Genomic DNA, 27,453 nt, shown 5'->3' with positions numbered 1-27,453 from the left:
GATATTATTTATTGATACAGCTGTGAAGAGTTTTGTTAGGGAACTCTTATTCAGATCCCTCCTTTACAGATGAAAGAGTTCTGCAGCTCAGAATGGGAAAGTAGTTTGACTTAGACCACCCAGATAAGGATGTTTTTAAACCTAAAACTTCCATGGCATTGCCTAAACACCTGCACCTTGGTTTCCAGCACCAGGAGGGATGAGGGCATTTCTGCTCTTGGAAAATATTTCTCTTCTTAGATGAGGAAAAGGAACTCTGGTAGTGTAGTGGTTACGAATCAGACTGTTAACCTGAGGTCAGTAGTTTGAAACTACCAGCTGTTCCACGGGAGAAAGATGAGGCTTTCTGCTCCATAAAGATTTACAGCCTCGGAAACCCTGTACAGGGTCAGTATGAGTCGGAACCGACTCCACAGCACAGAACCACCAGCAGACGAGGAAAGCCTAAGTCTGTACTGCTAACACCAGGATAGGATTAAATCTGGATAAGTCAAAATGAGAATCAAATCTGGCCAGAAAGGGGAATACTTTCTATGGGGACATATTGGGGTCACAAGTGAAACTTGCTCCAAACTACAGTTGTTAACTAAATTGCTCAAGAGTCATGGAATACCTAAACTAGAAGGAATCTTCAAGGCTACTTTTACTTAACAGATTCCAACACATACAGGAAACTAGAGCTGGTGGTAGACCTGATTTTCCCAAAGACCATCCAATGTTCTTTGCATTGATTGAGATGTGGCAGAGTTTATGGGAATTGCCCTGGCACCACATGCAATATCAGGTGATCTGGTATCAGGGCACCAATCTAACCATAGTGGTAGTGTTGAGAAAAGGGTAGAAATCACTCCTGTGCCCACTGCAGCTCAGACACTTCCTCCTAGGAGTGAGCCTCAGTTGGGATGGTGTCCAGGAACCCCAGTGGCTGGGCAGCTCCAGAGCACACAGTTCTGCTCTCCATTCTTGTCCTGGCTTCTGCAGGTCCTGCATGATCACATTGCCTACCGCTACGAAGTTCTGGAGATGATTGGGAAAGGGTCCTTTGGACAGGTGGCCAAGTGTCTGGACCACAAAAACAATGAGTTGGTGGCCCTGAAAATCATCAGGAACAAGAAGAGGTATGGCTTAGGACACGGCCTGCGTGATTCTTGTCCCTTTGAAATGCCATTTCTTCATAACTCGGCCTCTTTTTAAATTTTTTTACCTTTGTCTTCCATTTCCTCTTTCTAGCTAAATGACTCTGAGATGGGGCAAAAGAAACAAGGCATAGCACTTCTAGAATTTTCTGCAAGTTCAGGCAGTTCTTGTTGGAATCACAGGGAGGGGGTGAATAAATGGTCTTACTGTTGCAGCATGATTTGACATCTGTGTTTTCTGTCCCTCTTCTTCATCTTCCCTGCCATGTCCAATTACCTCAGGTTTCATCACCAGGCCCTAGTGGAACTGAAGATCCTGGAAGCTCTCAGAAGAAAAGACAAAGACAATACCTACAATGTGGTACACATGAAGGACTTTTTCTACTTCCGCAATCACCTCTGTATCACCTTTGAACTCCTGGGGTTAGCTGCTTTCACTTTTTAATTTTCATTTGAAAATGGACTTAAGTGACAGAAGATAAACTTTGAACACTAATTTTTTTCTGAATGTGAGGTACAGCATAGGTACTGGGCACTACCCTGAGTGATCCAAACTAGGTCTGTCCTCAAGACTGTCTGCCAACGTAATATGAGATAGGTTTTAAAAAGGACGTTTATTTGCTACCATGCCCCATTCATTGGCTTCTCAACTTTTCTTGGGTGCAGAGATTGGCACTCACGGTAGCAGGCAGCTGGCTGCTCAGAGTGGGAAAGGCTTTGGTTTTGAACAAACTAGGACCAGGGCAGATACTTTGTTTGGTAAGAGATCAGAATCTGACTTAAAGAGATGGAAATTACCTGATGGAATTTTAGAACTGAAGGGATGTGCTCATTGAAAGGGTTTGCTAATTGGATTGTGTTTTCCTCTAAGGAGACAGTCAGATGCAGTTTAAGTGAAAGCTCCAAACTGAGTGCATTTAGCTAAGGAGAAGGATCAAGAATGAACTCTCAGGCGCCTGGGGGCTGTTGGATTTACTGACCTGCCAGCTCAGTGCTCCCATGACACTGCTGCAGATGGTGAGATCAGGGAACCAGCTAACTTCTCCTCTCCTCACCATCTCTGATGGTTGTAAATATGGTCCATTCTCCAATATGCAGAGGTGGACTGTCCTCCCTGCAGCCAAGCAGGTCACCCAGGCTGCCTTTTTTTGGCTATTGATCACAAAGCCCAATTAGGATGCTCTGAGAGGGCAGGAGAGGCAAGTGTATGTCTTCAGTTGTGTGGAGCGAGAATTCAAACCTCAGAGAAATTGGGTCATTGCCTAGGGTCACACCAAGTCCCTAATGTCTCCATGGTGCCTCTTAGGAATGAGTGGCCTCCTAGATACTGCCATAGAAGGCTTCAGAAATAGAAAATGAAGAGAAACCTGAAAGATTGATGCAGAGTGATTTCACGGTGATGACTGCTTTCCCCCTCCTCTCCTCATTTAGTTTTCACAGAGATTGCAAACTAGCAGCCTATAGACATGGCACAGCATTTAAACATACTTTGTGTTGCTTTCCAACATTTGTAAGTCAATAGATTTCATATAATAGAAAAGACTCTCTGACTGTAAATACAGGATGATCTGGCAAGAGTGAGTCCTCATTCCTGCAAGGTGTTAGTTAACTCGGACAAAGCAGCCAGGTTTATTTTAAATTGGTTGTTATTAAGTGCCATGGAGTCGGTTCTAATGTATAGGGACCCTGTGTATGGTTTCCAAGGAGCGGCTGGTAAATCTGAATCACCCACCTTGCAGTTCAAACTGACCTTGTTGCCCAGTGTTTATCCTACAGCACCACACCAGAACTCCACTTAAGTGGGTTGTTATTGTTGTTGTTAGGTTCTTAGAAGTAAGTTCCGACTCACAGAGACCCTGTATAGGGTTTCTGAGGAGTGTCTGGTGAGATTGAACCACCAAACTTGTGGTTTAGGGGTTCTCTACTGGACCTCAGCCCCCATCTGCCCACTCTCTTGTCAGCAAGTTGATCTCTTTAAGACATCTCTTCGTGTTTGGCAAGTAGAGGATTAGCAGGTGTGAAGAAAACTCTCAGTGAAATCAATTGAAACAATAAACACATGAACTCAAACATGCTGGTGGTCATGATGATGACAAAAAACTGGACATTGTATCCTGCTGTACATAAGGTTGCTATGAGTCTGAATAGACTCAAAGGCTTCTATATATTTACCTTTCTACCAAGCTTCCCTATCCTATTCTATCCATCCAGGAACCCATCCATCCATCTCTCTACACATCTATCTTTCTATCAGATATAGATAGGAGTGGAGGCTTAGTAACAAGTAATTTGTAGTTTTAGTACAAATTTAATGTAAAGATGTAGGCTTTGGGGATACTTTCAAAGGATCTGAAGAAGTATGAATACAGCATTTCAGAAGTTTGGTCCAAAGTCTTAACACTCATTTCACATAAGAAATCAGGGGACATCTGAGAGGCCAGCACAGATAAGTTTCACTTTGGGTCCACCATAAATCACAGGGAATGTTGAACTTATTGGACACTATAGCTCTGCCTCCTGGTCTCAGGCATACCTGCTAGCAGAGGGAATGAGGTTATATGGGGTTGTTTTTGAGTTCAAACTCAGCATTATATTTTTACACTGATGCACATCACTTTCTCTCTCTTTCCCAGAATCAACTTGTATGAGCTGATGAAGAATAATAGTTTTCAAGGCTTCAGTTTGTCAATAGTTCGGCGCTTTACCCTCTCTGTTTTGAAGTGTTTACAAATGCTTTATGTAGAGAAAATCATTCACTGTGACCTCAAGCCAGTGAGTATCATCTTAGTCCTCCTATGGGGACTAGTCTCCATCCTCAAGAACTACTTGTCTTATTCCATTCCCCTAAGGCACAGATACTGGAAAAGGGAAGACAGAGACAATTGGTATAATTGAGGAAAATAGGAAAAAAGATCCTAGGGCTTCCCTATAGAAGATCTGGGAATGGGTGAAGGGCAGGGGGCTGTGTTTTGAACATCAAGATTTGTAATGAAAATTCCTGCAAGTCTGAATTTATCCTTTTATTTCTTCCTGTATGATGTTCTTTATTTTACTTAATTTTTTTAAAGGTTTTATTGTGAGTTATGTGATAGTTTACATGGGAGAACATTAGCTTTACATTCATCTTATTGTATATCGTTTCATTGCCATGGTTACAACCCCTTCCATGCATCATCAAACAATCAAAGGGTATACACTACAAGCTTGGCCCTTGGTCCTCAGAACACATCCCCTCACCATCTCTGGGTCTAGAGTCCCCAGCCACTCCATCTCTCCATGTCATCATCTCTACCTCCATCTCTGGCATCAGTGTTTCTCTGGGTAGGGTCCCGCACTCCGCTCTTCTCCCTTGATGGTCCCAGGGACCTCCACTCCTGGACTGCAAAGTCAACCACTCCCCTCCTTTTGCTACAAAATGTCTACCTTTACATTTCCAACCCTTACAGTCAGTCCTGATAACAATTATTCACTATTGTGCCACATGAGCCCTATCCTTATTTCCTTTCATCAGCCCCACTCAACAGATTAGATACTACTCAGTGGAGACTCTACCTTCCTCCATGCCCTCTGGATCTAGACTCCCTCTTGAAAGTTTGTAAGTCAGTCACTTCTTGCCTTTGTAGCTACCCCCGCCCCCCGCCCCCTGCATTTTGGGTAGCCAATGTCCAAGTTGCCCATCCCTGTCTACTTTGTGTATGGAAGAGGTGGGAATGATCCTCACTCTAAAGATTTGTTCCCTCTTTTGAGCTACTGCATCCATAGGTGTAGGTCAAGTTCATCAAATTGTATCAGATTACTCTTTTTTTCCCTCTTCTAGTTGAGTTCTGATCATCCAGTCATTGAAGCCAGGTCAAGTGGGTATTATCTGCAAGTGTGATGGTTCTTTTGCATATCCCCTCACTTCTTATCAGCTGGACACTTCACTCTCCACTCTAGGCTTCTGTGACTATGTTACTGCCTCTGGGCCCAGGAGTCCCCAGGTCTTGTCATACTGCTGGCCAACCAGATCTCTACCTGGGTTCACAGGAGATTTGAACGTGGTTGGACTTAGCTTGCAGCTTCATTGCTGTTTTTCCTTCACTTCCCCTTATTGGTGACCACCGTGGTCACCAGTCAGATCCCATGCCTGCTCATGTTTTACCCTTGAGTCTTAGTCTTGGAAGGGGGTTTGCCCTGTGGGGACCCGAATGCTTGCCTTGATGTCTCCTAGGCAAGCAACTTGCTTGTTCTTGTAGTAGTCAGTCAGACTACTGTTACTGTTTTTTATTTTTCCTTTTGGTCTTTCTTTCAAGAAGTGTATTCTGTTCTTCTAGCCATTCCAGGCTGGTCTGCTTGTCCTTTGAAGTGGAGATTTCCCACCTCAGCAGATTCTGGATGGGGTTCAGGATTCCACCTATGGTCTTATGCAATGCAAAGGCTCTGCAGGAAGCCTCCTTCACTGGGCAAGTTGTAGCCCCATTTTAGATATTCCAATCAGTTATAGGCAGAAGGCAGACTTACAAGTTTTCTATGGTGATATTTCTGCTATTCTGTATGATGTTCTTGATGTTGTCCCACAATCTTCTGATGTTCAGTCATCAGTGTCTAAAGCATCAAATCTGTTCTTGAGGTCATCTATAAATTCAGGTGGGATATGTTCAAAGCCATATATGACTCTCTTGTAATTTTCTCCAGCTTCAACCTAAACTTGCATATGCCCAAGTTCTGTTCCATAGTTTACTCCTGGTATTGTTTTAGCTAATAATATTGAGTTTTTCCACTGTGTCTTCCCACAGATGTATGTAGTTGATTTCATTTCTGTATATTCCATCTGGTGAGGTCCATGTATATAGTCATCTTTTATGCTATTTTAAAAAATGAATATGCAATGAATGCATCATTGGTCTTGCAAAATTCTATCATGCTATCTCTAGCATCATTTCGATCACCAAGGCTATGTTTTCCAGCTATTGATTTTTCCTCTTTGTTTCCAATATTTGCTTTCCAGTCACCAGTAGTTATCAGTACATCCTGATTGCATGTTTGATCAATTTCAGACTGAAGAACCTGGTAGAATTGTTCATCATTGGCTTCAGTGGTTGATGCATAAGTTTATATAATTGTGGTATTAACTGGTCTTCCTTGTAGGCATATGGATATATTATCCTATTGTAGACAACATTGTACTTTAAGATAGATCTTGAGTTTCTTCTTTTTTCTATGATGAACATGACACCATTTCTCTTAAATTTTTCATTCCAGGCATAGTATACCATATGATTGTCAGATTCAGAATGGCCACTACCAGTCCATTTCAGCTCACTGATGTCTAGCCTTTATGCATAGCATTTCATTTTTTGACAACTTAAAAGGCTTTATGCATTCCATGTAATTTTTGACAACTTAAAATTTTTCTAGATTTGTACTTTGTGTGTTCCATGTTCTGATTATTAATGGATGTTTACAACTGTTTCTCCTCATTTTGAATTATACTCCATCAGCAAATGAAAGTCCTAAAATTTTCAATCTACTTTGAGGAGGCAGCTCTTCTTCAGTAGTATTTTGAGTGCCTTCCAACCTGAAGGGCTCATCTTCTGGTACTAGATCTGACAATGTTTCACTTCTAATCATAAGTTTTCAGTGACTAAATACTCAGTAGTATTACCCCCTCTCCTTCTTCCAAGGCTGTCTTGTTCTGGAAGCTCAGCTGAATACCTGTCCACCATGGGTGACCCTGCTGGTATTTAAAATACAGGTGGCATAGCTTCCAGTGTCACAATAACATGCAAGCCACCACAGTATCACAGACTGACAGACCAGTGGTGGCATCTGATATTGAGACCATTGAATAATGGATGTTTACAGCTGTTTCTTCTTATTTTGAGTTGTGTCCCATCAGAAGATGAAGGTCTTGAGAACTTTACTCCATTTGTATCATCATGGTCAACTCTCCTTTGAGGAGGCAGTTCTTCTTTAGTTGTGTTTTAAGTACCTTCCAACCTGAGGGGCGCATCTTCTAGAACTATATCTGACAGTGTCCTGCTGCTATGTGTAAGGTTTTCAGGGACTATACATTCAGAAGTAGACCTCCTCTCCTTCTTCCTAGTCTGGCTTAGTCTGGAAGCTCAACTGAAATCTTGCTAACAGATTCTTAGACTCTGAAAGGAGAACTCGGTCTCTGGCTTCTCTGGTTTCTACTGAAACATCTAAATACTCAGATTCTGAATACTGCCACATTTCCCCCAAAGTCAGCATACTTTGCTGACTCCATACTCCAATCAAATTGTTTTTCATTTTTTTGTTTTGACTTCTTATTGTCTTAGCAATATATCAACAGGGGCACTTAATGAAACATAAAAAAAAAAAATTTATTCAGTGGCATTTCTAAGGCTGTATGCTAGCAAGACATGGAACTAAATGCCCAGGAAGATAAAAATAAGCCTACAGCTTTTAGAAGTTATAATTTATATGGGGAAAGAGGCTAAATATATGTAAAAGAAATTGTACAAAGTGGTGAATACTGGGTCCAAACAAGAGCAACAGACCAAAAGTGGAATACAAAGTCAGAGGAAGTCAGGGGTGATGGGATTGGAGACTTTGTGGAAAAAGGCCATCTGGAAGTGGTAGCATGTTGAATGAATTAGGTCTTGAGGGCCAGTGAGCATTTAGGTAAATAGGCAAGAACTGGGAAAACATGATTAAGACCTGTCTTGTTCTCTCTAGGAGAATATAGTGCTATATCAAAAGGGCCAAGTCTCAGTTAAAGTCATTGACTTTGGATCCAGCTGTTATGAACACCAAAAAGGTAGGTTGCGGTTCCAGCTCTCTGCGGGGGTCATGGGACACGAGCGAATACGCGGAATCGTAGGGTGAAGAAATGAATGAATACAATCGAAAGGCTTTTCAACTCGTAGTGCTGTCCGGCTATGTTCTCCAGCTTCTGCCCCTGCTTCTGCTTTCTGCTCTTTGCTGTCTGTTCTCTCTGCTGTCTGCCCTCTGCCTTCTCCATCCTACTCTCTGCTTCTTCTGCTGCTTCTTCCTTCCTCTTTCTGCCTCCCTCCTTCTCCCTTCTGCTTCTTCTTCTTTCTGCCCTCTACTTCTTTCTCCTAGCTCTGCCAGCCCAGATCAGCAAGTCTTTATTTTTTATACTTAAAACTACACAGTACATGCATTGACACTTTTATCACAACATTCTTGCACCTAGTCCTTAGACAACCTTGACAGAAATACTTCTGTGATGTTCTTTTCCTGTATGAGATAAAATTGTTTCTTCTTGTTTCTACTAAAAGATTATAAACTTTCTATCCTACATAATGTGCTATTATTTTTATAGTAAAGGTATTCATTAAATCACTTGGAAGCTATGTGGCATAAAGCCCAACCTGGCTACTTGCTGCAAGAAGTGTAGATTATTAAGTCAAAACTATCCTTCACTTAAGTTCATTATTGTCAGCTTATTTACGCAGGTGTTTGTATGTAGGGGTTTGAGAATTCTAGCTAGTGACTGAATGTGGTGAGGCCTATGGGGGTAGGTTAGCTTGACTCTAATATGCTATTTGCTTTTGTGGCCTCACAAATGCAGTTACTTAGGTTTCTAATGAAAAGGAGTAATTTACACAATTTCTCTTTGTATTCAATCCACCAAGGCTGAAAGCAATTGCTGCTAAACTAGTTTTTCTTAAGGTTTGTAGAACTCATAGTGAAAAGCTGTGAATATTGCCAAATTATATATTTTTATAAGTAAAATTAAGATTACTCTCTAGAGAAGGTAGAAAGCAACTTCTGAGAGCTATCTGTTTTGCCAGACCACTCCACAATTTACCGGAACTGTGTCAAGCAGCAAATCGAAGCTGTCCTCTACCCTCATTGGCCCCCAGCAGTAGGTCCCAGTTCAGTCCCTTTGTCTGAATTGTACTATTGGATTTCTCTCTCTTACTGAAACAAATACTTCTCACATCAGATTATCTATGTTCTAGTCTGGGTTCAGTCATAAAAATTGCCAGTAGGATTTTGAATAAGGTGTTTCACCTCTCTGATTCTCAGTTTTCTCATCTATAAAATGAGATTGGATTAAAAGATCTTAAGGATCCTTTGAGCTCTCATATTCTGTGCATAAATGGAACTCCCTAAGAGTGTTGAGTCTCAAAACTGATATGCTTCAGAATCACTTGAAGACTGAAAAATTACTCTTTCTAGTACTTACTCCTGATATACCAAATCAGAATTTCAAGAACCTACATTTTAGAAAGCATAACCACTCTAAACATAGTGAATTTCCCTAATTGCCCTAGTCTTCATGCTTTCTTCAGAATCCAGAAAGTAGCTCTGAACATCAGTCATATAATCTTCTCTGAATATAAAATTAATCATCTGTTATTTATCAACACTTAACACAACACAGTACACATAATATATTGAATACACATTTTCAAATAACACATACTTCTTCCTCCCAGATTCTGACATGCCTCTTCTGGCCAAGCTGAAAATCACATTATTCTCAGATGAGTTTATTCAAAACTTGGTTTTATATTAATTCTACTTCTTAAATTATTATTATTATTGTGACCCTGGTGGACTTCACTTTGCTTCTCTAAACAAGATCTACTCTGGAGCTATTTATCAATAAAATGGGGACAATTAACACCTCCATAATCTCAGGTTGCTGTAAGAATTTGATGAGATTAAATGCATAGTGTGACTCTTAACTGTTGGTGGGTTGGACAACCATCTCCCTGCCAAGGCAGTAGGGTGAGAAAGTGTTTGGGAGCCTTGATTATCATCTACCATCATCCTTCTCCTGGAAGCATTCATAGGAGCTGGAGAAGGATGCTCTGGGGAAGGAGGAGGTTTCCCATGAGAGATTTCTCTCTTTCCCTGCTCTGCAGTATATACCTACATCCAAAGTCGGTTCTACAGATCCCCAGAGGTGATTCTGGGTCATTCCTACAATATGGCCATTGATATGTGGAGTCTAGGATGCATCATGGCAGAGTTGTACATGGGCTATCCGCTGTTTCCTGGAGAGAATGAAGTGGAGCAGCTGGCCTGCATCATGGAGGTGAGGGAGATGCCTGGGGGAGGTTGGGCCTGAGATGTGCAGCAGAGCTGTGGCTCTCAAACCTTGGACTGCATTAGACTTGCCTAGGCCAGTGGCCTGCAAATGTGTTTTTTGGGGGGAGCGCAGGGGGAGCGGATATTCTTTAAAAAGTATTATTGAAATTCTGTACCCACTTACACGTAATTGAGTTGGCATCTTACATTTTTATTATCAATTTAAGTAGTTTCAAAAGGTGCCCTGGTGGCTCAATAGTTAAGCACTCATCAGGTCTATCCCTCCCAGTGAGAAAGACCTTCCATAAAGGTTGTTGTTGTTGTTGTTAAGTGCTATCAAGTCATTTCTGACTCATAGCAACTCTGTGTAGAGTTTCTGAGGAGTAGCTGGTGGGGTTGAACCATTGACCTTGTGGTTAGCAGTCCAGTGCTTATCCTACAGTGTCACAGCTGGGTTCCCAGCTGCAATGACAGATGGTCCACAGCTGAGAAGGACTCTGTAATTTCTCTTTCTCTGTATACTTCTATAAGTGGTAGTTGAACAAGTGGATGCTATGCTACTTTAAAAAGACATTTTGTCTTATGGTAGTCTGAGATTCATCTGGTGATTTCCACCTCCTGTTCCTCTCCTCCTTTCCCAGTACTCCATAATGAGATATATCATTTCTAAATTCAGGTGTGACCAGTATGTAGTATTCTGGTTTATTTGTTCTGACAATGAGATCAGCTGCCGTGGAAAGTGGCCTGCTCCTAACTGACAACGATGTCCCATTTACAGTAGAATGGCCAGTGTGGGCTCTCAGGAGACTGAAGCAACCCTGGATTAAGAGTTTAGACATTGGGCTCTAGGTCTGTAATGCCACTGACTTGATGATGTCATTTAATATCCCCAAGTTCTTATCTGTAGAAAGCAAAGTTTTACCAAAGTCCCACCCAGCTCTAACAGTCTTTGAATCTGTGACTCCATTAAGAATGAACCAACTGCATTGTACTTGTTGAAGGTGCTGGGCCTGCCGCCAGCCCACTTCATTCAGACGTCCTCCAGGAGACAGACATTCTTTGGTAAGTCCCCTGGTCTCTCTATTTTCATATAGTGACTTATGAGGTATCACAGGCCTTGGAGATACCTCCCATATCCTAAGCCCCATTTGGTTGTATTCTCTTTGTCCTATCTCAAAGGGAGAAGCAGCTCTCAGAAAAATAAAAGGATGCTGAGAAGTAGTGCCAGATGGCATGATGGAGAACACAGTGGGGTGAGGTGGGGTGTGGGGAGCCACTTTGGGAATGGGGTGGAATGGGCTCGTAGCAGTGAAAATATATAAGATCAAGAGAAAAACCATGTTCCTGCTCTGAAGATGTATCAGTAAATCTTCAAATCTCGAAAGATTATTATTATGCCTTCTCCTAGACGTTTTTCCCACCTCTCCCAATCAATTTACTCTCTTACATGATTACAGTTTCCCCTCATTGTGCAGTGAAGTCTAAGAGTGTCTTTTCAAGACTATTGAATGATTCCATTGCTACATTTTTATCATTAATGGAACATTATTCTTTCTTACTTAAAATCTCTCACTCCCCCAAACCTTTATAAAGTGAGTTTATTGCAACTTTAGTAAAAACAAAACCCTAGATAAGCAAGGGCTCAGAACAGTTTTGTTGTAGGCATGTGTTGGTTGCACATACGTACAGATCATCTGTCGGTGCTGCTAGGGTTGAGTTTCATCTCCAGCCCCATGCCACTCCCCCCATCACAGTCCCCAGGCTCTGGAGTTTGAGGTCCTCTGCCTTCGTATCTGAGTGCTGCTGTGCAAGATGGACCAGCAGGGCACCAGGAAGGGCTGTCAGGGCACTGTAGACCAAAAAGATGAAGTAAGTCCCAGATCTGAAATCCTTCTGAAGAACCACAGAAGCTAAGGGATTCCCACGTAGGAAAAACCTTAGTGGTCAAAGGTCAGCCAAGTGGAGCAAAGCAGACTCCACAAGCACGCTCCCTGCCCTCTAGAATCACATCTCTGACCAACCATTGTGGTCGTGCTGATTCACAGGCTCGGATGGCTGTCAAAATCTAGTTATTCCTAGTATTCCTCCCATCTCTCAATTTCAAGCAAGAATGGTCTTAGAAAGGAGGAGACCGATCACATGATTTTTTTCAACAATTTACCCTAATAACAGGAAAGTCAAAAAGCTTGCTCATTAGGGATCCTCTTGAGTTATGCAGGGCTGATGGTTATTCAACATGTACTAGTTCAGTCACGGGGCCATTTAAATGTTGGACCGCTTCTGTGTTGTTGTTGTTGTTGGAAAGAATTGTCAAGTTGGTTCCAACTCATAGCAACTCTGTAAAGGGTTCTTGAGGAGCGACTGGCGAGGTTGAATCACCGACCTAGTGGTTCAAACTGACCTTGAAGTCCAGTGCGTGCTTATCTTACAACGCCACACCAGGACTCCAAGTGTCGATTGTTGGGGTTGTTATTAAGTGCCGTCCAGTCAGTTCCGATTATAGCAACTCTGTATAGGGTTTTCTAGGAGTGTGCTGGATGAATTTGAGCCACCAACCTTGCAATTCAAACCGACCTTGTGGTTCAGTGCTTATTCTACAGCACCACACCGGGACTACTTCTGTACCAGATGATACATAGCCACAACCTTAAACCACAGGCTCCTTGACAAGCAGAAATCTTCCATGATCCAGTTTCAGTGTCAAGGTTGGCATCCAATCTGATTGGTGATGTCCAAGCCATACCAATGGTTAAATCTTTGTACATCATGCTCAGAGTTTTGAAGACCTTGATAGTAAACAAAAGGAGGTGCCCTGGTTACTGTAGAACAATGTCTGCACATTTACCTATCTTCCACATTAGTCTGATTATAGACTCGCTGTTTTAACATATACATGGAACAATGGAACTGGTCTCTTGACCCTAAGAAGATTTTTTTCCTCCCACCACTAACAACTCAGCCTTTTGGATTTTGAAGGATTTTAGGGAAGGAAAATTGGGATATTAGTGTTAAAGACATTGTTGTGGGAAGTCACATTTTAAGACAATAACACTGAACTAGTGAGGTAGTATTTAGGTGAAGCCTAGAAGGGATAAAATATAAGCAGCTTGGTAGAAGAGTACCAAAGACATATACACACCATTTTGTAGACAGAGGACAGTAAGGAGGCCAACAAACAAAGCTAGCTACTGGGGAGATCCAGAGGACTGAGAATAACTTGAACAAGAAAAATAAGTATTTAATGATTGCTTTAGGAGCTATGTTATTTACAAACCTATGTTCTTGAGTTTTCTATGACTATTTGTAAACAAGGAACTTGGAATAAGATGGTAACATTGGGGATGTAATCAAAAAAGAAATGCGATTTTTATGAGTTCATTGTTCCTCTATCGTACACATGCCCCTTATCCATTTGTATCCATGTAGATACTCAGATATCCGAGTGTGTACATATAGGCTGAATAACCATCAGCCCTGCATAACGCATTCATGGAAGTCTGTTTTACAGTAATATAATAAACGTAGGTGTTCTTTGGGAAGCCTTACAAATGGCATGGTTTCAAAAGTAATAGAAGTACTTCACTGCTCACTATCTAGACTGTCCATTAAAGAACCTCACTGAGCAGCTTTTGTGAGAATTCAGTTTTGTGTATAAAGTGTGTGTGTACTTATACATGCTCACCCATATACACACAGACTTGCAAAATGTGAGCATGAAATGATCAACTTTTCTGAACATACATACTAGAATTAAAACATCCAAATGAGTGGTAGGTATCACCTTCAAAACAATGAGCAAAGCATTCCCGAGAGCCTTTGGAAGTCTCTTCAGGGCTTGTTTTCAGGGATGGTAAATCATATATTTGGTGAGGGATTTAATCTGTGGAAACAACTTAAAAACCGTTCTAAGTCATGTCTTGAGCAAGCAACTAAGTTTGATTATCCTGATTAAGAATTTGATTTTGGTGTGACTAGAAAGAGGTAATGAAGTTATTTGCTTAAATAATTTATGAACTCTGAAAGAAATCCTTATACTGAAATAAATTTCATGCTATGCCCTGTAAAATGTCCCCTGTTAACACTTTATTGGGCTAGCAGGAAAAGAATAAGAACACATATATCCTTTCTGATCGATAATATCCTTGTAGATTAGAGCTAATTGCTTTTTTCACTTCAGATTAATTCTTTCACCATCACTACTATTATTGCTGTTTCTTCTGCTGCTGTTGCTACTACTATGTTGGCTAATGCTAAATTATTTTAAGCATTTGGTTGGGAAAGGAGGTGGTGGGAAGGAGGTTCAAAACATACTGGGTAGTAGGAAAAATTGGTTTTTAAGTTTCATTGTATTCATTGCCTAATCTACATGAGGGTGTTTAAACTGAGACTGTACGTGTGCTTGTCAGGGAGGTGGGGTAGAGGGGGTAAGATAGAGAATGGGACAACTTCCAAAGACCACTCCAAGCAGCAGCAGGGTTGAGTAAACAGCTGTGATGTGAACAATGGATATCTACACCTGGAACTAAATACAGAATGTTGTATTTCTAAAGATTCCAAAGGTTTTCCTAAAAATATAACCAACAACAGGGGGAAAAAAAGATATCCGGACTCCAAGGATCTCACGATGGTGCTGAAAACCTACGACACCAGCTTCCTAGACTTTCTCAGAAGGTGTTTGGTGTGAGTTTGCTGGGTTATTTTCACCTCTGGGCTTCCTCTTAAATACTGTCCTTTCACATATGTTTTCTGATGAAGGCTGGGGTTGGGAGATAATTATAAAAATAACAAGAAATCCTTTCTTTAGGGAACTAGGGAAAGGATGAGCTGTAAAATTATGACGTACAACTTTTTAGAATCTGAATGAGTATTTTGAGACTTCAAAACTAGGCTCTTTACCTTAGTCAAGTCATAGTAAAAATGGAATCAGCACATGAAGTCCTCAGCCAGTACCAAGTTTAGAAGGAGTTTAAAGACTATTAGCTATTGTTACTATTTTATTATTGAAAAGGTTTTGCAAGCCTATCTCCACTAAGTGGCAAGTAGAGTAGCTGAGTGTTATTTGGCAAGTCATTGTTCTTCTCTGGACCTCAATGTCTTTTTCTATAAAATGGGGTACTCTTTCTTTTCATATTTTGATCTTTTTGTTTAATAAAGGTTTCTATGATTTTGTACCAATACTTAAAAATAAATTTTATTGTGAAATGAGTGAATGTTTGCAGAACAGATCATCAGTTTTACATTCAACAAATCATACACTTCATTTCATCTCAGTGATTTCCATCCCTTTAATGTAACATTACTTTTACCACACTGGTGGGGTTCCCAGCCAGTGGCTCCAAACTCCCAGAGAGCAGGGGTTGCACTGGGGATGGATGAGGGTAGGAGCTGGTCTTACCAGGGAAGCTTGGGGAAAAAGAAGGAATCACATCTTTCCCTTTACTTGTGTGACTCTGCTCTGCCAGGCCACCTTCTGTCACCAAAGCTGCTCACAAAAACTCAAGATGCTCATGATGAGTCAGGCCAGTCGTTCCCCAGTCAGTCTCCCCTCTCACCATCCCTGCTCAGTTTCTCCTCCCAGCAAGCACTCAGTCTACTTCTCTAACCTTTCCTCTGAAATTCAGGGCTCCAGGATTTTAATCTGTGTCTGTTTCACTTGGTCTCTCGCATAGTTGTTGTAGAGGGTCTGTGTAGTGTGTCTGACTAGACTGTCATCTTGCTGGAAGCCGCTTATAAGCTTTAAGATCTCAGTTGCTACTCACAAAAATAAGATGTAGAACATTGTCTTTTGGGACTATTCTATGCCAGCTGACCATGGTGTCTCCTGGGACTATGGTCCTGAGTCTTCTGGCCTGGTGACTCTTTTCCTCAAGATGCTTGGTAAGTTTAAGAAGTTTTCCTAACTTTGTATGACAGCGAGGTCCTCTTAAGATCCTGTCTAGCTCTACCAGTCGTATGTATAGTTGTTTAGCATTTTCAGTAGCCCATATTTTTGTATTCTTTCAGTCTTCCAGTGGGATGGAGTAGCATTAGTAAATTGTTCCTGTTGCATATCTTTGCATCCTGGAATTTAGTTGCCAGCTCAGGTGTAAATGATCATTTACTGCTGGATAAAGGAGATAAAGAAGGCTCCTGTATCCCATCATTTCCGATATCCCACTCCAACCTCTCGTGGATGCTGTAGAGTGTACATTAAGGAAACTCACCAATAAGTCACAGATGAGTTATCCAAAACCCCCAATTGTTCACAAACAGTTCAAAACCAAGTAAGAAACTTAAAAAAACATTTTTTTTTTTTTTTTTAAGAGCAATTGTTCACAACTTGTCAGAGGCAATTAAATTAATGGGGCCTGTCACCTTCTCAATTCCTAGATTTCGACTGTGGCACTGTAGAATAAACACTGGACCACAGGATCGATTTGAACTGCAAGGTGACAGTTCAAACTCACCAGCTGCTCCTTGGGAACCTTATATAGGGTTGCTATGAGTCAGAACCTACTCTACAAACAATGTTTGGAATGACAGACTAAACAGTTTGAGTAAAACTTATTAGAACATATGGAAAGTCTTGTCTTGGTTAATTCTGGAAATTTAGGATTGGGAAAATGTAGTTTAGCAGCAGTTGATTTCATAAAGAACTGGATGTTTTAGTTATTTATAACCTTGATGAATCTATATTAATTTCATCTGCAGTTTAGTAAGAGCTATTCCCAGCATGATGGATACCACTTAGGCAACAACTGACATTTTGTGTCTTGGAAGTTGGGACCCTTTCACATGATCAGTAGTCAGTAGTGATGTGAATGTCTTTAGATAACTACTGAAGGATTGAAAGAATTGGTTGTCTTACTCTCTGTAATGCAAATAGGAAGGGTTAGGACCTGGGTAAAAATTACTATGGTAGAAAGTGACTGGGAAGTGAGGATTGGCTCGGTAAGTAAGAAGACATTTTAAATAATTAAGGTTTTTCAAATTTAGAATAGTTGGCTCCCTGCAATTACTGAAATTACTTTTCACTGAAATGACTCAAAACAACAAGATGATTCCATGTTAGAGGTCAGATGTGCTCTGCCGTAGAATTTTTGCTGGATTATACCCAAGACTTATTATAAATCTTAATATTCTAGTATTCCCTAATTCTTTTTAATGACGTATTTGAAGGCCCAGATCCCATACTATGAGAACTGAAATTTAAGTACTGCTGGGTTTTGATCATAGTAACTGACTTCTAAGGAGATTTTCTATCATATTGATTATAAGAAAGTTTCTAGGAAGACTTGGGTTCTAATATTATTTTTTCTGGATACCCAATATCTTTAAATTGTATGTCATAGCCTCTGGTCTATGGTATCTTTAAGCAATATTTTAAATGAAAACTAGGTTGTTATTATGTGTTGTTGAGTTGATTTAATAAAGAACTGGGTGCTTGAGTTATTTACAGCCTTGGTTATAAATTGGTTCCGACTCATAGAAACCCTGTTTAGTCTTGTGTCATCCTCATAATTGTTCTATTTGAGCCCATTGTTGCTTCCACAGTGTCACTCCACCTCATTGGGGTCTTCCCTTTTTTCACTGACCATCTACTTTATCAAGAATGATGTCCTTTTCCAGGGACACGTCCCTCCTGACATGTCCAAATGTCCAAAGTACGAGAGATACAATTGCAGCATTCTTGCTCCTCAGGAGCATTCTGGCATTCAGGAAGATTTGTTTGTCCTACTGTTAGTCCATGGTACTCTTTTTTTAAAAAAAAAAAACAAAAAAAACACTTTGTCTTGCCAATTTAGTAAAGGTTTACACTGATTATCAGTTTTACATTCTACAAGTCATACACTTTCCTTCAGAACAATGATTGCAATCCTCTCTGTGTACCATCAGTTAACAGTGTACACTTTAACTCTTGCATTCCTTCCTGTGTCTCCCACTACCTTAATTTTTCCTCTGCCAATTTGCCTCTTGTTGGATATTGCCTACCTCTTAACCCATATTTAGGAGCTCTGGTAGCATAGTGGTTACGAATTGGGCTGCTAATCTCAAGATCAGCAGTTTGAAACTACCAGCAGTTCTGTGGGAGAAAGATGAAGCTTTCTGTTCCTGTAAAGATTTACAGCCTCGGAAACCCTGTTCAGGGAACCAACTCGATGGCACTTAACAACAACAATCCATATTAACATGTGTCTGTTCTCTATCCTGTGAATAATTTTCCCTTTCTTCTCCCCCATGGTAGCTATCATAGAATGTTTCTTTTCTCTTTTTTTCTTGTTAAAGATGTTACTCTTTTATTTTCTCTTGTAAATTTTCTGTATTCTTTTCTTTTCTTAACAGTTTTTATTGTGCATTAAGTGAAAGTTTACAGGGCAGATGATCAGTTTTACATTCAGCAAATCATACACCTTGTTTCACTGCAATGATTATAATCTCCTCCATGTACAATCAGTTAACAGTATTTCTCTCTATCTACTTTAGCTCTCTTTTAAAAAAAACACTCAGGCATATATAATAATTTCCACCACCAGAAGGCACAAGTCTACCTTCTGGCTGCCATCTCTTAGTCCCTCTCTTCCCATGAATCTAGATCCTCAGCTGCTCCCTCTCTCCATGTCCCCATCTCTGCCTCCATCTCTAGTGCCACTGCTTCTCTGGATAAGGTCTCACATTCTGCTTGTGCTCTTCTCCCTTGATGATCTTAGGATCCTTTGTTTCTGGACTGTAGGATTAACTACTCCCCTGTTTTTGTTACAAAACTTCTACCTTTCCAATTGTGACAGTCACAATTAGTCATGATAACAATTACTATTGAATCATAAGAATCTTATCCCAATCTCTTTAAACCAGACCCATCTAGACAAGATGAAAACTATTCAGTGAGGACTCTTTCTCCACCTCCCCCCACATTCTTAAACTAACCCCCCTCCCCCTTGAAACTTTAAAAGCTAGTCACTTCGTGCCTTTATCGACTCCTCATTTTAGGTAACCAATGTCTAAGTTGCCTGTCCCTATTTACCCTGAATACGGAGGAGAAAGCAATGATACTTGATGTAAGACTCCTACCCTCTCTGTTGGTATTACTACCTCCATGAGTATAGGTCAAGTTCATAAAAAATTGTTTTATTCTTTTTTTTTTTTTTAATCTTCCCCAAGTTGGGTTCTGATTATCAAGCCATCAAGGCTAGGTCAAATGGGTACTGTCTGCAAGTTTGGGTGTTCTTGTGTGTCTCCCCTTACTTCATATCAGCTGGATGTTTCACTCTCAGCTCTAGCTCTCTGTGGCTATATCCTTGTCCATGGGCTCAGGTGTCCCCAGGTCTCACCACACTTTGGACCAACTAGTCCTTCCTCTTTCCTCTCTCATTTCTAGGTCAACGGGAGAGAATGTTTCTTTTATCAAGAAAAAACTTTGTACAATCATGGACTATGCACTATTTGTTTTTTTTGTGATGGACTAATTTCACTCAGCACAATGTCCTCCAGATTCATACATGTTGTGAGGTGTTTTGCAGATGCATCCTTATCTCTCAATGTTGTGGTAGTATTCCATTGTGTGTATGTACAAAAGTTTTTTTAACCTTTCTTCTGTTGATGGACATTTAAGCTATCTTTTTGCTATTGTGAATAGTGCTGCAATGAACATTGGTGTGCATATAACCACTCATGTATGGCTCATTGTTGTGGATACATACTAAGTAGAGGAATTGCTGGATCATGTAGTATTTCTATTTCCAACTTTTTGAGAAAAATGCCATACCGCTTTGCGTAATGCTTGTACCATTTTACAGCCTCACTAACCGTGTAGAAGGGACCCATCCTCTCCACACTGTAAGCAGCATTTGTTGTTTTCTATTTCTTTGAACTTTGCCATTAATGCTAGAATAAGATAATATCTCATTGTTGTATTGATTTGCATCTCGTGGCACTGTGGGTTAATGCACTGGACTACAAAGTCAGTTTGAACCACAAGATCAGTGCTTTAAGCTCACGAGGTGCTCCTTGGAAACCCTATACTGGGTCACTATGGATCAGAACCTGACTCAACGGCACTTAACAACAATGGCTAGTGATCCTGAGCATTTCTTCATATGTTTGTTGGCTGTCTGAATGTCTTCTTTGGTGAAGTGTCTGTTCATATCCTCTGCCCAATTTTTAATTGGATTGTATTCCTCTTGTTGAGGCATTTAAATGTTGTGTAAATTTTAGAGAGTATTCCTTTATCTGATATATCATTGCCAAACATTTTCCCCAGTCTAGGGATCCTTTTTTGACTCTTTCTATGAAATTCTTTGATAACTGTCTCATTTTTAGGAGGCCCCACTCATCTATTTTGTTTTCTGTGCGTGTGTTTTCACTTAAGTTTGATAGTGTATTTATGCCCTGTATCAGTGCCCCAAAGTTTGTCCCTATTTTTTCATTGATGATCTTTATAGTTCTAGGTTTTACAATTATGTCTTTAATCCACGTTGAGTTAATTTTTGTATATATGGTGTGACATAGGAGTCTTCTTTATTTTTATGCAGTGATTTCCAGTTTTGCCAGCACCATTTGTTGAAGAGATTATTTCTTCCCCATTTAATGTCTGTTGGCCCTTTGTAGAAGACCAACTGACTGCAGGTGGATAGATTTACTTCTGGGTTCTCAATTCTGTTCTACTGACCTATGTGTCTTTTGTTGTACCAACTGTTTTGACTACTGTGACTGTTTAGTAGGTTTTGGGATTGGAAAGTGAGAGGCCTCATACTTTGTTGTTCTTTTTTAGTAATGCTTTTCTTCTCCAAGGTCTCTTTCCTTTCCATATAAAGTCGGTGATTAGTTTTTCCATCTTGTTAAAGAATGACATTGGGATCTGGATTGGGATAGAATAATATCTATAAGTTGCTTTGGGTAGTGTTGATATTTTCACAATATTAAGTCTCCTATCCAATTTCAACTGATTTTTTGTATGTTGATCTTGTACCCTGCCACTTTGCCAAATTTATCAGTGAGTTCTAATAATTTTCTTGCTGAGTCTTTGGATCATATTATCTGAAAATTGAGAGCGTTTTCTTTCTTTACTAATTTGGATGCCTTTAATTTCCCTTTCTTGCTTCATAGTTCTGGCTAAGATTTCTAGTACAATATTGAATAGGAGTGGTGACAAAGGGCATTCTTGTCTGGTTGGTACATTCATTATTCTTCACAAAACACCATAATACAAATGCATTGATTCGTCTGTGGTCTTATTTATTAATTGTTACAACTGTCACATATGAGGGTAATGAAAATACCATAACTTGGTGCACCATAGTCCTCAAACTGATATCTTTGCTCTTTAACACTTTAAAGAGGTCCTTTGCAGCATATTTGACTAATGTAATATGTAATTTGATTTCCTGACTGCTGCGTCCATGAGTGTTGATTGTAGATCCAAGCAACATGAAGTCTTTAACAACTTCAATCTTTTCTCCATTTATCATGTTATTGATTGATCCAGTTGTGTGGATTTAATTTTCTTTACATTGAAGTGTAATCCATACTGAAGGAGCAGTAGTCTTTGAACCTCATCAGCAAGTATTACAAGCCCTCTTTGCTTCCAACAAATAAGATTTTGTCATCTGCATATCTCAGGTTGTTGATGACTCTCCTCCAATCCAACTTCTTAGATTATTTTTTCAGCATACAGATTGAATAATATGGTAAAAGGGTATAATATTGACACACACCTTTCAAGATTTTAAACCATTCAGTGTTCCATTTTTCTATTGAATGACTGCTTCTTGCGTGATGTACAGGCACCTGATGAGCACTGTGTTCTGGAATACCCATTCTTCTCAATGTTATCCATAACTTGTTATGGTCTACATAAGGGAAAGCTTTTGCATAGTCAATAAAGCACCAGTAAACATCTTTCTGGTACTCTCTGCTTTCAGCCAAATTTCATCTGATGCCAGCAATGATATCCCTCGTTCCACATCCTTTTCTGAATTCAGCTTGAATTTAGGGCAGCAAACAATTGATATACTGTTGTAATTGCTTCTGAATGATCTTCAACAGCATTTTTACTTGCATGTACTATTAATGATGTTGTTTGATGATTTCCACATTCTATTGGGACACCTTTATTTGGAATGGACACAAAAATGGATCTCCTCCCATTAGTTGGCCTGGTAACTGTCTTGGCATAGATTACTGAGTGAGTCCCTTTGTGCTGAAGCACTGCATAAGTTTGTTGAAACATTTTAATTTGTATTCCATCAACTTCTGGAGTCTTATTTTTTTCCCAATGCCTTAAGTTCAGCTTAGACTTCTTCCTTCATATCATTAGTTCTTGATCGTATGGGACCTCTTTAGTGTGTGAACATCAGCTAATTCTTTTTGGTACAGTGATTGTGTATTCCTTCCATCTTTTCTTGATGCATTCTGCATCATTCAATATTTTGCCCATAGGATCCTTCAATATAGAAAGTCGAGGCTTGAATTTTTCTTTCAGTTTGAGAAATGCTGAGCCTGCTCTTCCTTTCAGATTTCTAACTCCAGCTTGTCACACTGTTCATTATAATGCTTTTTTTGTGTGTTCTCAGGCTGTCCTTTGAAAATTTCTGTTCAGCTCTTAATCATTTCTTCCAGTCACTTCTCTAAGTTCAAGAGCAAGTTTCAGAGTCCCTTCTGACTTCCACTTTGGTCTTTACTTTTCTTTCCTGTCTTTTTAATGACCTTTTGCTTTCTCATTTATGATCTTGATGTCATCCATAACTCTTATGGTCCTCAATTATTAGTGTGTAATGCATCTAATCTGTTCTTGAGATGGTCTCTAAATTCAGCTGGATATGTTCAAGGCCAAATGTTCAAGACTAAAATGGTCTTATTTTAGTTTTCTTCAGCTTCAGCCTGAACTTGCATATGAGCAATTGATGGTCTGTTCCACAGTCTGCCCCTGGACTTGTTTTGGCTGATGATATGGAGCTTTTCCACCGTCTCTTCCCACAGATGTGATAAATTTAATTCCTTTGTATTCCATCTGGTGAGATCCATATGTATACTCACCTTCTATGTTTTTGAAAAAGGATATTTGCAATCAATAACTCATTGGTCTTGCATAAGACTATCATATGGATTTTTCTGGAGGTATGGGGCAAAATGGTGGACTAGGTAGAAAATCTGTCTGGACACTCTACAACAAAGATATAAAAGACCAAATGAGACAGATGCATATGATAATCCTAGAACTGTGGGCTTCAGATTAAGTGATAGAGAAGGGAACGGATGTTTACTAAGAGAGAGAGCTGAGCACATGTGGCAGAAAAAGAGGTGACTGCTGATCTGTGGTAACTGACCAAACTGCTGCAGCCATCTCGAGCATTTGGGAGCGACTTCAGCAATAAGAAAACATGTTTGCATTGCAGAAACCTACCTAGTGGCTCACAGAGACAAAGGTACAATTTTTTATTTTTTTCCTTGTTCCCCATACTCCTATAATAACCAGAGGTGAGGCCGAGCTTCACCAGCATACACCCCCAGGGAAACTCCTCCTCTCATTCTGTCAGAGCCACATGGAAATGAGTTCTGAGGTTGTGAGCCCCACTCTAGGAGGGAGGAGCTATTTACAATAAACCCTCTTGGGCAGGCTCTGCTCCAAATCTGCAAACTTGGCCCTGGCCAGCCCTGGATTAGCTCTCCCTAGGAGACACAGCTTAATGGATGCATGGGGTAAAGAAAAAAAGAAAGAGAGATTTGTGATCTGTGTGGATTGGCGTGGCACAGCATGGCCATCATGAACTTTCTGGCAGCTTTAAGGCAAGAGGCATATTGCTTATTTTTAGAAAAAAAGTCTATCAGTTCTTTTGTGTGTGTGTTGTTGTTACTATTTTTTTTTTTTTTCACAGTTTGCTGCTTTGTTTTCGTACTCTCTTCTGTGTGTGTTTTGTCTTCTTGCCTCACCCGACAAGAGACAACAACTGTGGCTATACAGTCCAGCCACATCTGTACTCTCTACAACCCCACCAATTGAGCAAGAGCCAATACTAGCTGCTACACACCAAATCAATGACCTCAATAAACATCAGCTAAATCCACCCTGAACTGAACTGCATGAACAACAACTGGTTCATAAGCTCATCTGATCATATCTACCAGGAGGCAGTTGGTGAGTGTCTAAGAATACACCAACATACATTCATCAACTTAATACAAATACAACAACACCACAATGTCTGTCTCAAGAGTAGCAGACAATTTCTGTTCACACGAAGAAACAAGCTAGAGTAGCTCAAACAAATGACCAAGATGTAGAGCTAGAAAATGTTTTTGAGGAAAAACAGCATTGGAACTACCTGAAAAAGAATTCAGGAGAATGATATTTAGGTACTTCCAAATTATTGGTTAAGGAAAACAAGAAACAGTTCAGAAAAGTGCTGCAGGAATAGTCAAACAAAATAGATAAAGGATTGGAGATGATACAAGTGTGCAAACAGAAATCCAGAAGATTAATTCTAATATATCAGAATACTACAAACCATCTTCTCAGATCACAAGGCTATAAAATTAGAAATCAACAATAGGAAGATCAAGGAAACACAATCAAATACATGAAAACAGAATTAACACCCTGCTTAAAAGCTACTGGGTAATAGAACAAATAAAAAACTAAATTACATTCCTTGAATCAGATGGGAACAAAAACAGCATACCAAAACCTTTAGGGCACCACAAAAGCAGTGCTTAGAGGGCAATTTATAGCAATAAACATACACATCTAAAAAAAGAAGAAAGAACCAAAATCAACACATTAACATCATATCTCCAACAACTAGAAAAAGACCAATAAAGTAAGCTTACAATCACCAGAATAAAAGAAATAATAAAGATTAGAGTAGAAATAAAAAATTAGAAAATAAAAAAACAATAGAAAGAATCAATAAGACAAGCAGTTGGTTATTTGAAAGGATTAAGAAAATTGACAATCAACTGGCAAATATAACCGAAAAAACGAGGGATGAGATGCAAATAACACACATAGAAATGATATTGGTGATGTCATAACAAAACCAACAGAAATAAAAAGGATAATAACAATACTATGAAGAATTGTATTCCAGTGAATTTAAAAATCTAGACGCAATTGATACATGTTTAGAAAAATATGGCCTACCTAAACTAACAGAGTGAAATAGAAAGCTTGAATAAAATATATAGAACAAAAGAAATTAGACAGTTTAAAAACTCCCAACATAAGAAAGTCCAGGTCCAGATGGTTGGTTTTACTGATGAATTTTACCAAACATTCAGAGAAGCCAGACACAGATATCTTAAAATAGAAAATTATAGACCAATATCCCTCATGAACATAGATGCAAAAATTCTCAACAAAGTCCTAGCTAATAGAATTAAACAACATATCAAAAAAAATATATTACATTACAACCAAGTGGAATTCATACCAGGGATGTATTTGCTGTTGTTATGTGCCGTGGAGTCAGTTCTGACTCATAGTGACCCTGTACAGGGTTTCCGAGGCTGTAAATCTTTACGGGAGTAGAAACCCTCATCTTTCTCCCGCAGAACAGCTGGTAGTTTCGACTGCTGACCATGAGGTTAGAAGCCCGATTCTTAACCACTACACTACCAGAGATAGAAAGTTCAATATTAGAAACCCACCATATAAATTTAAAAAATGAAAAGAAGCATATGATCATATTGTTGTTGCTGGTAGGTGCCATCAAGTCAGTTCCGACCCATAGCGACCTTATGCACAGCAGAATGAAACACTGCCCGATCCTGGGCCAACCTCACAATTGTTGCCATACTTGAGTCCATTGATGCTACCACTTTGCCAATCTATCTCGTTGGGGGTCTTCCTCTTTTCCTCTGACCCTCCACCTTACCAAACATGATATCCTTCTCCAGCGACTTGTCCCTCCTGACAATATGTCTGAAGTATGAGAGATGAAGTTTGACCATCTTGGCCTCTAAGGAGCACACTCTGGCTGCACTTCTTCCAACGCAGATCTGTTGGTTCTTTTGGCAGCCCATGGCACTTTCAATATTCTCCTCCAACACCATAACTCAAAAGCATCAATTCTTCTACAGTCTTATTCACTGTCCAGCTTTCGCATGCATATGAGGTTATTGAAAATACCATGGCTTGGGTCAGGCGCACCTTAGTCCTCAAGCTGACATCTTTGCTCTTCAACACTTTACAAAGGTCTTGTGCAGCTGATTTGCCTAATGCAATACATCATTTGATTTCTTGACTGCTGCTTCCGTGAGTGTTGATAGTTGATCCAAGAAGAAGTCCTTGACAACTTCAATCTTTTCTCTGCTGATAAGAATGTTGTTTATTGGTCCAGTGGTGAAGATTTTTGTTTTCTTTACATTGAGATGCACTCCATACTTAAGGCTGTGCTCTTTAATCTTCATCAGTAAATATTTTAAGTCCTCTTCATTGACTGATACAGAAAAGGCATTTCACAAAATCCAACATCCATTCTGGGTAAAAGTATTCAACATAGTAGGAACATAAGAAAAATGTCTTAACAGACTTAAGAGGATATATCCAAATCCAATGGACTCCTGGTGTGCTGTAGGATCAGCACTGGACTGTGAACCACAAGATCAACAGTTCAAACCCACCAGGTGCTCCTTGGAAACCCTATACAGGGTCGCTATGAGTTGGAACCAACTCAATGACACTTAACAACAACAACATACAAATCCAACAGCCAACATAACTCTCAATGGACAGAAACTGAAAGCATTCCCTTTGCAAACAGCAACCATACAAGGATGCCCTTTATCACCACTCTATTCAATATTGTGTTGGAAGTCTTAGCCAGAACTATAAGACAGGTAAGGGGAATTAAAGGGATCTAAATTGGCAAAGAAGAAGCAAAACTCTCTATATTTGCAGGTGATATGATCCTATACATAGAAAAATCCCAAAAAGTAATCAAGAAAATTATTGGAACTCAAAGAAAGATTCAGCCAAGTGGCATGCTACAAGATCAATGTACAAAAACAAACCAGATTCCTTTATACTAATAAAGACAGCGCTGAAAAGGAAATTAGGAAAATAATACCATTTACAATAGACATCCAAATGACAAAATGCTCGGGAATAAATATAACCAGAGAAAAGATCTATACAAAGAACACTACAGAACACTGCAACAGGAATCCAAAATAGATTTACAAAAATTGAAGAATATACCATGATCATGAATAGGAAGATTTAATATTGTGAAAATGCCAACACTATCCAAAGCAATCTATAGGTATAATACAATTCTAATCTAGATTCCAACGTCGTTCTTTTAAAAGA

At 39.7% G+C, this 27,453-nt stretch overlaps 1 protein-coding gene across 1 annotated transcript in view; it reads left to right on the top strand.

The window, feature by feature from the left end:
- DYRK4 (dual-specificity tyrosine-(Y)-phosphorylation regulated kinase 4) overlaps window positions 1–27,453 on the top strand; it is a 73,304-nt gene that overhangs the window by 40,889 nt on the left and 4,962 nt on the right. Inside the window, exons 7-13 of the mRNA XM_006862767.1 lie at window positions 982–1,118; window positions 1,419–1,559; window positions 3,770–3,908; window positions 7,839–7,920; window positions 10,004–10,176; window positions 11,171–11,231; window positions 14,720–14,849. Of these exons, the coding sequence (XP_006862829.1) occupies window positions 982–1,118; window positions 1,419–1,559; window positions 3,770–3,908; window positions 7,839–7,920; window positions 10,004–10,176; window positions 11,171–11,231; window positions 14,720–14,849 (863 nt within the window). The remainder of the gene's footprint in view (window positions 1–981; window positions 1,119–1,418; window positions 1,560–3,769; window positions 3,909–7,838; window positions 7,921–10,003; window positions 10,177–11,170; window positions 11,232–14,719; window positions 14,850–27,453) is intronic.

Source organism: Chrysochloris asiatica, unplaced genomic scaffold (assembly GCF_000296735.1).
Source record: "Chrysochloris asiatica unplaced genomic scaffold, ChrAsi1.0 scaffold00050, whole genome shotgun sequence".
In the NCBI taxonomy this organism is placed as follows: Eukaryota; Metazoa; Chordata; class Mammalia; order Afrosoricida; family Chrysochloridae; genus Chrysochloris; species Chrysochloris asiatica.
The sequence above is the reverse complement of the archived record's forward strand: the minus strand, read 5'-3'. Positions and strand labels throughout refer to the sequence as shown.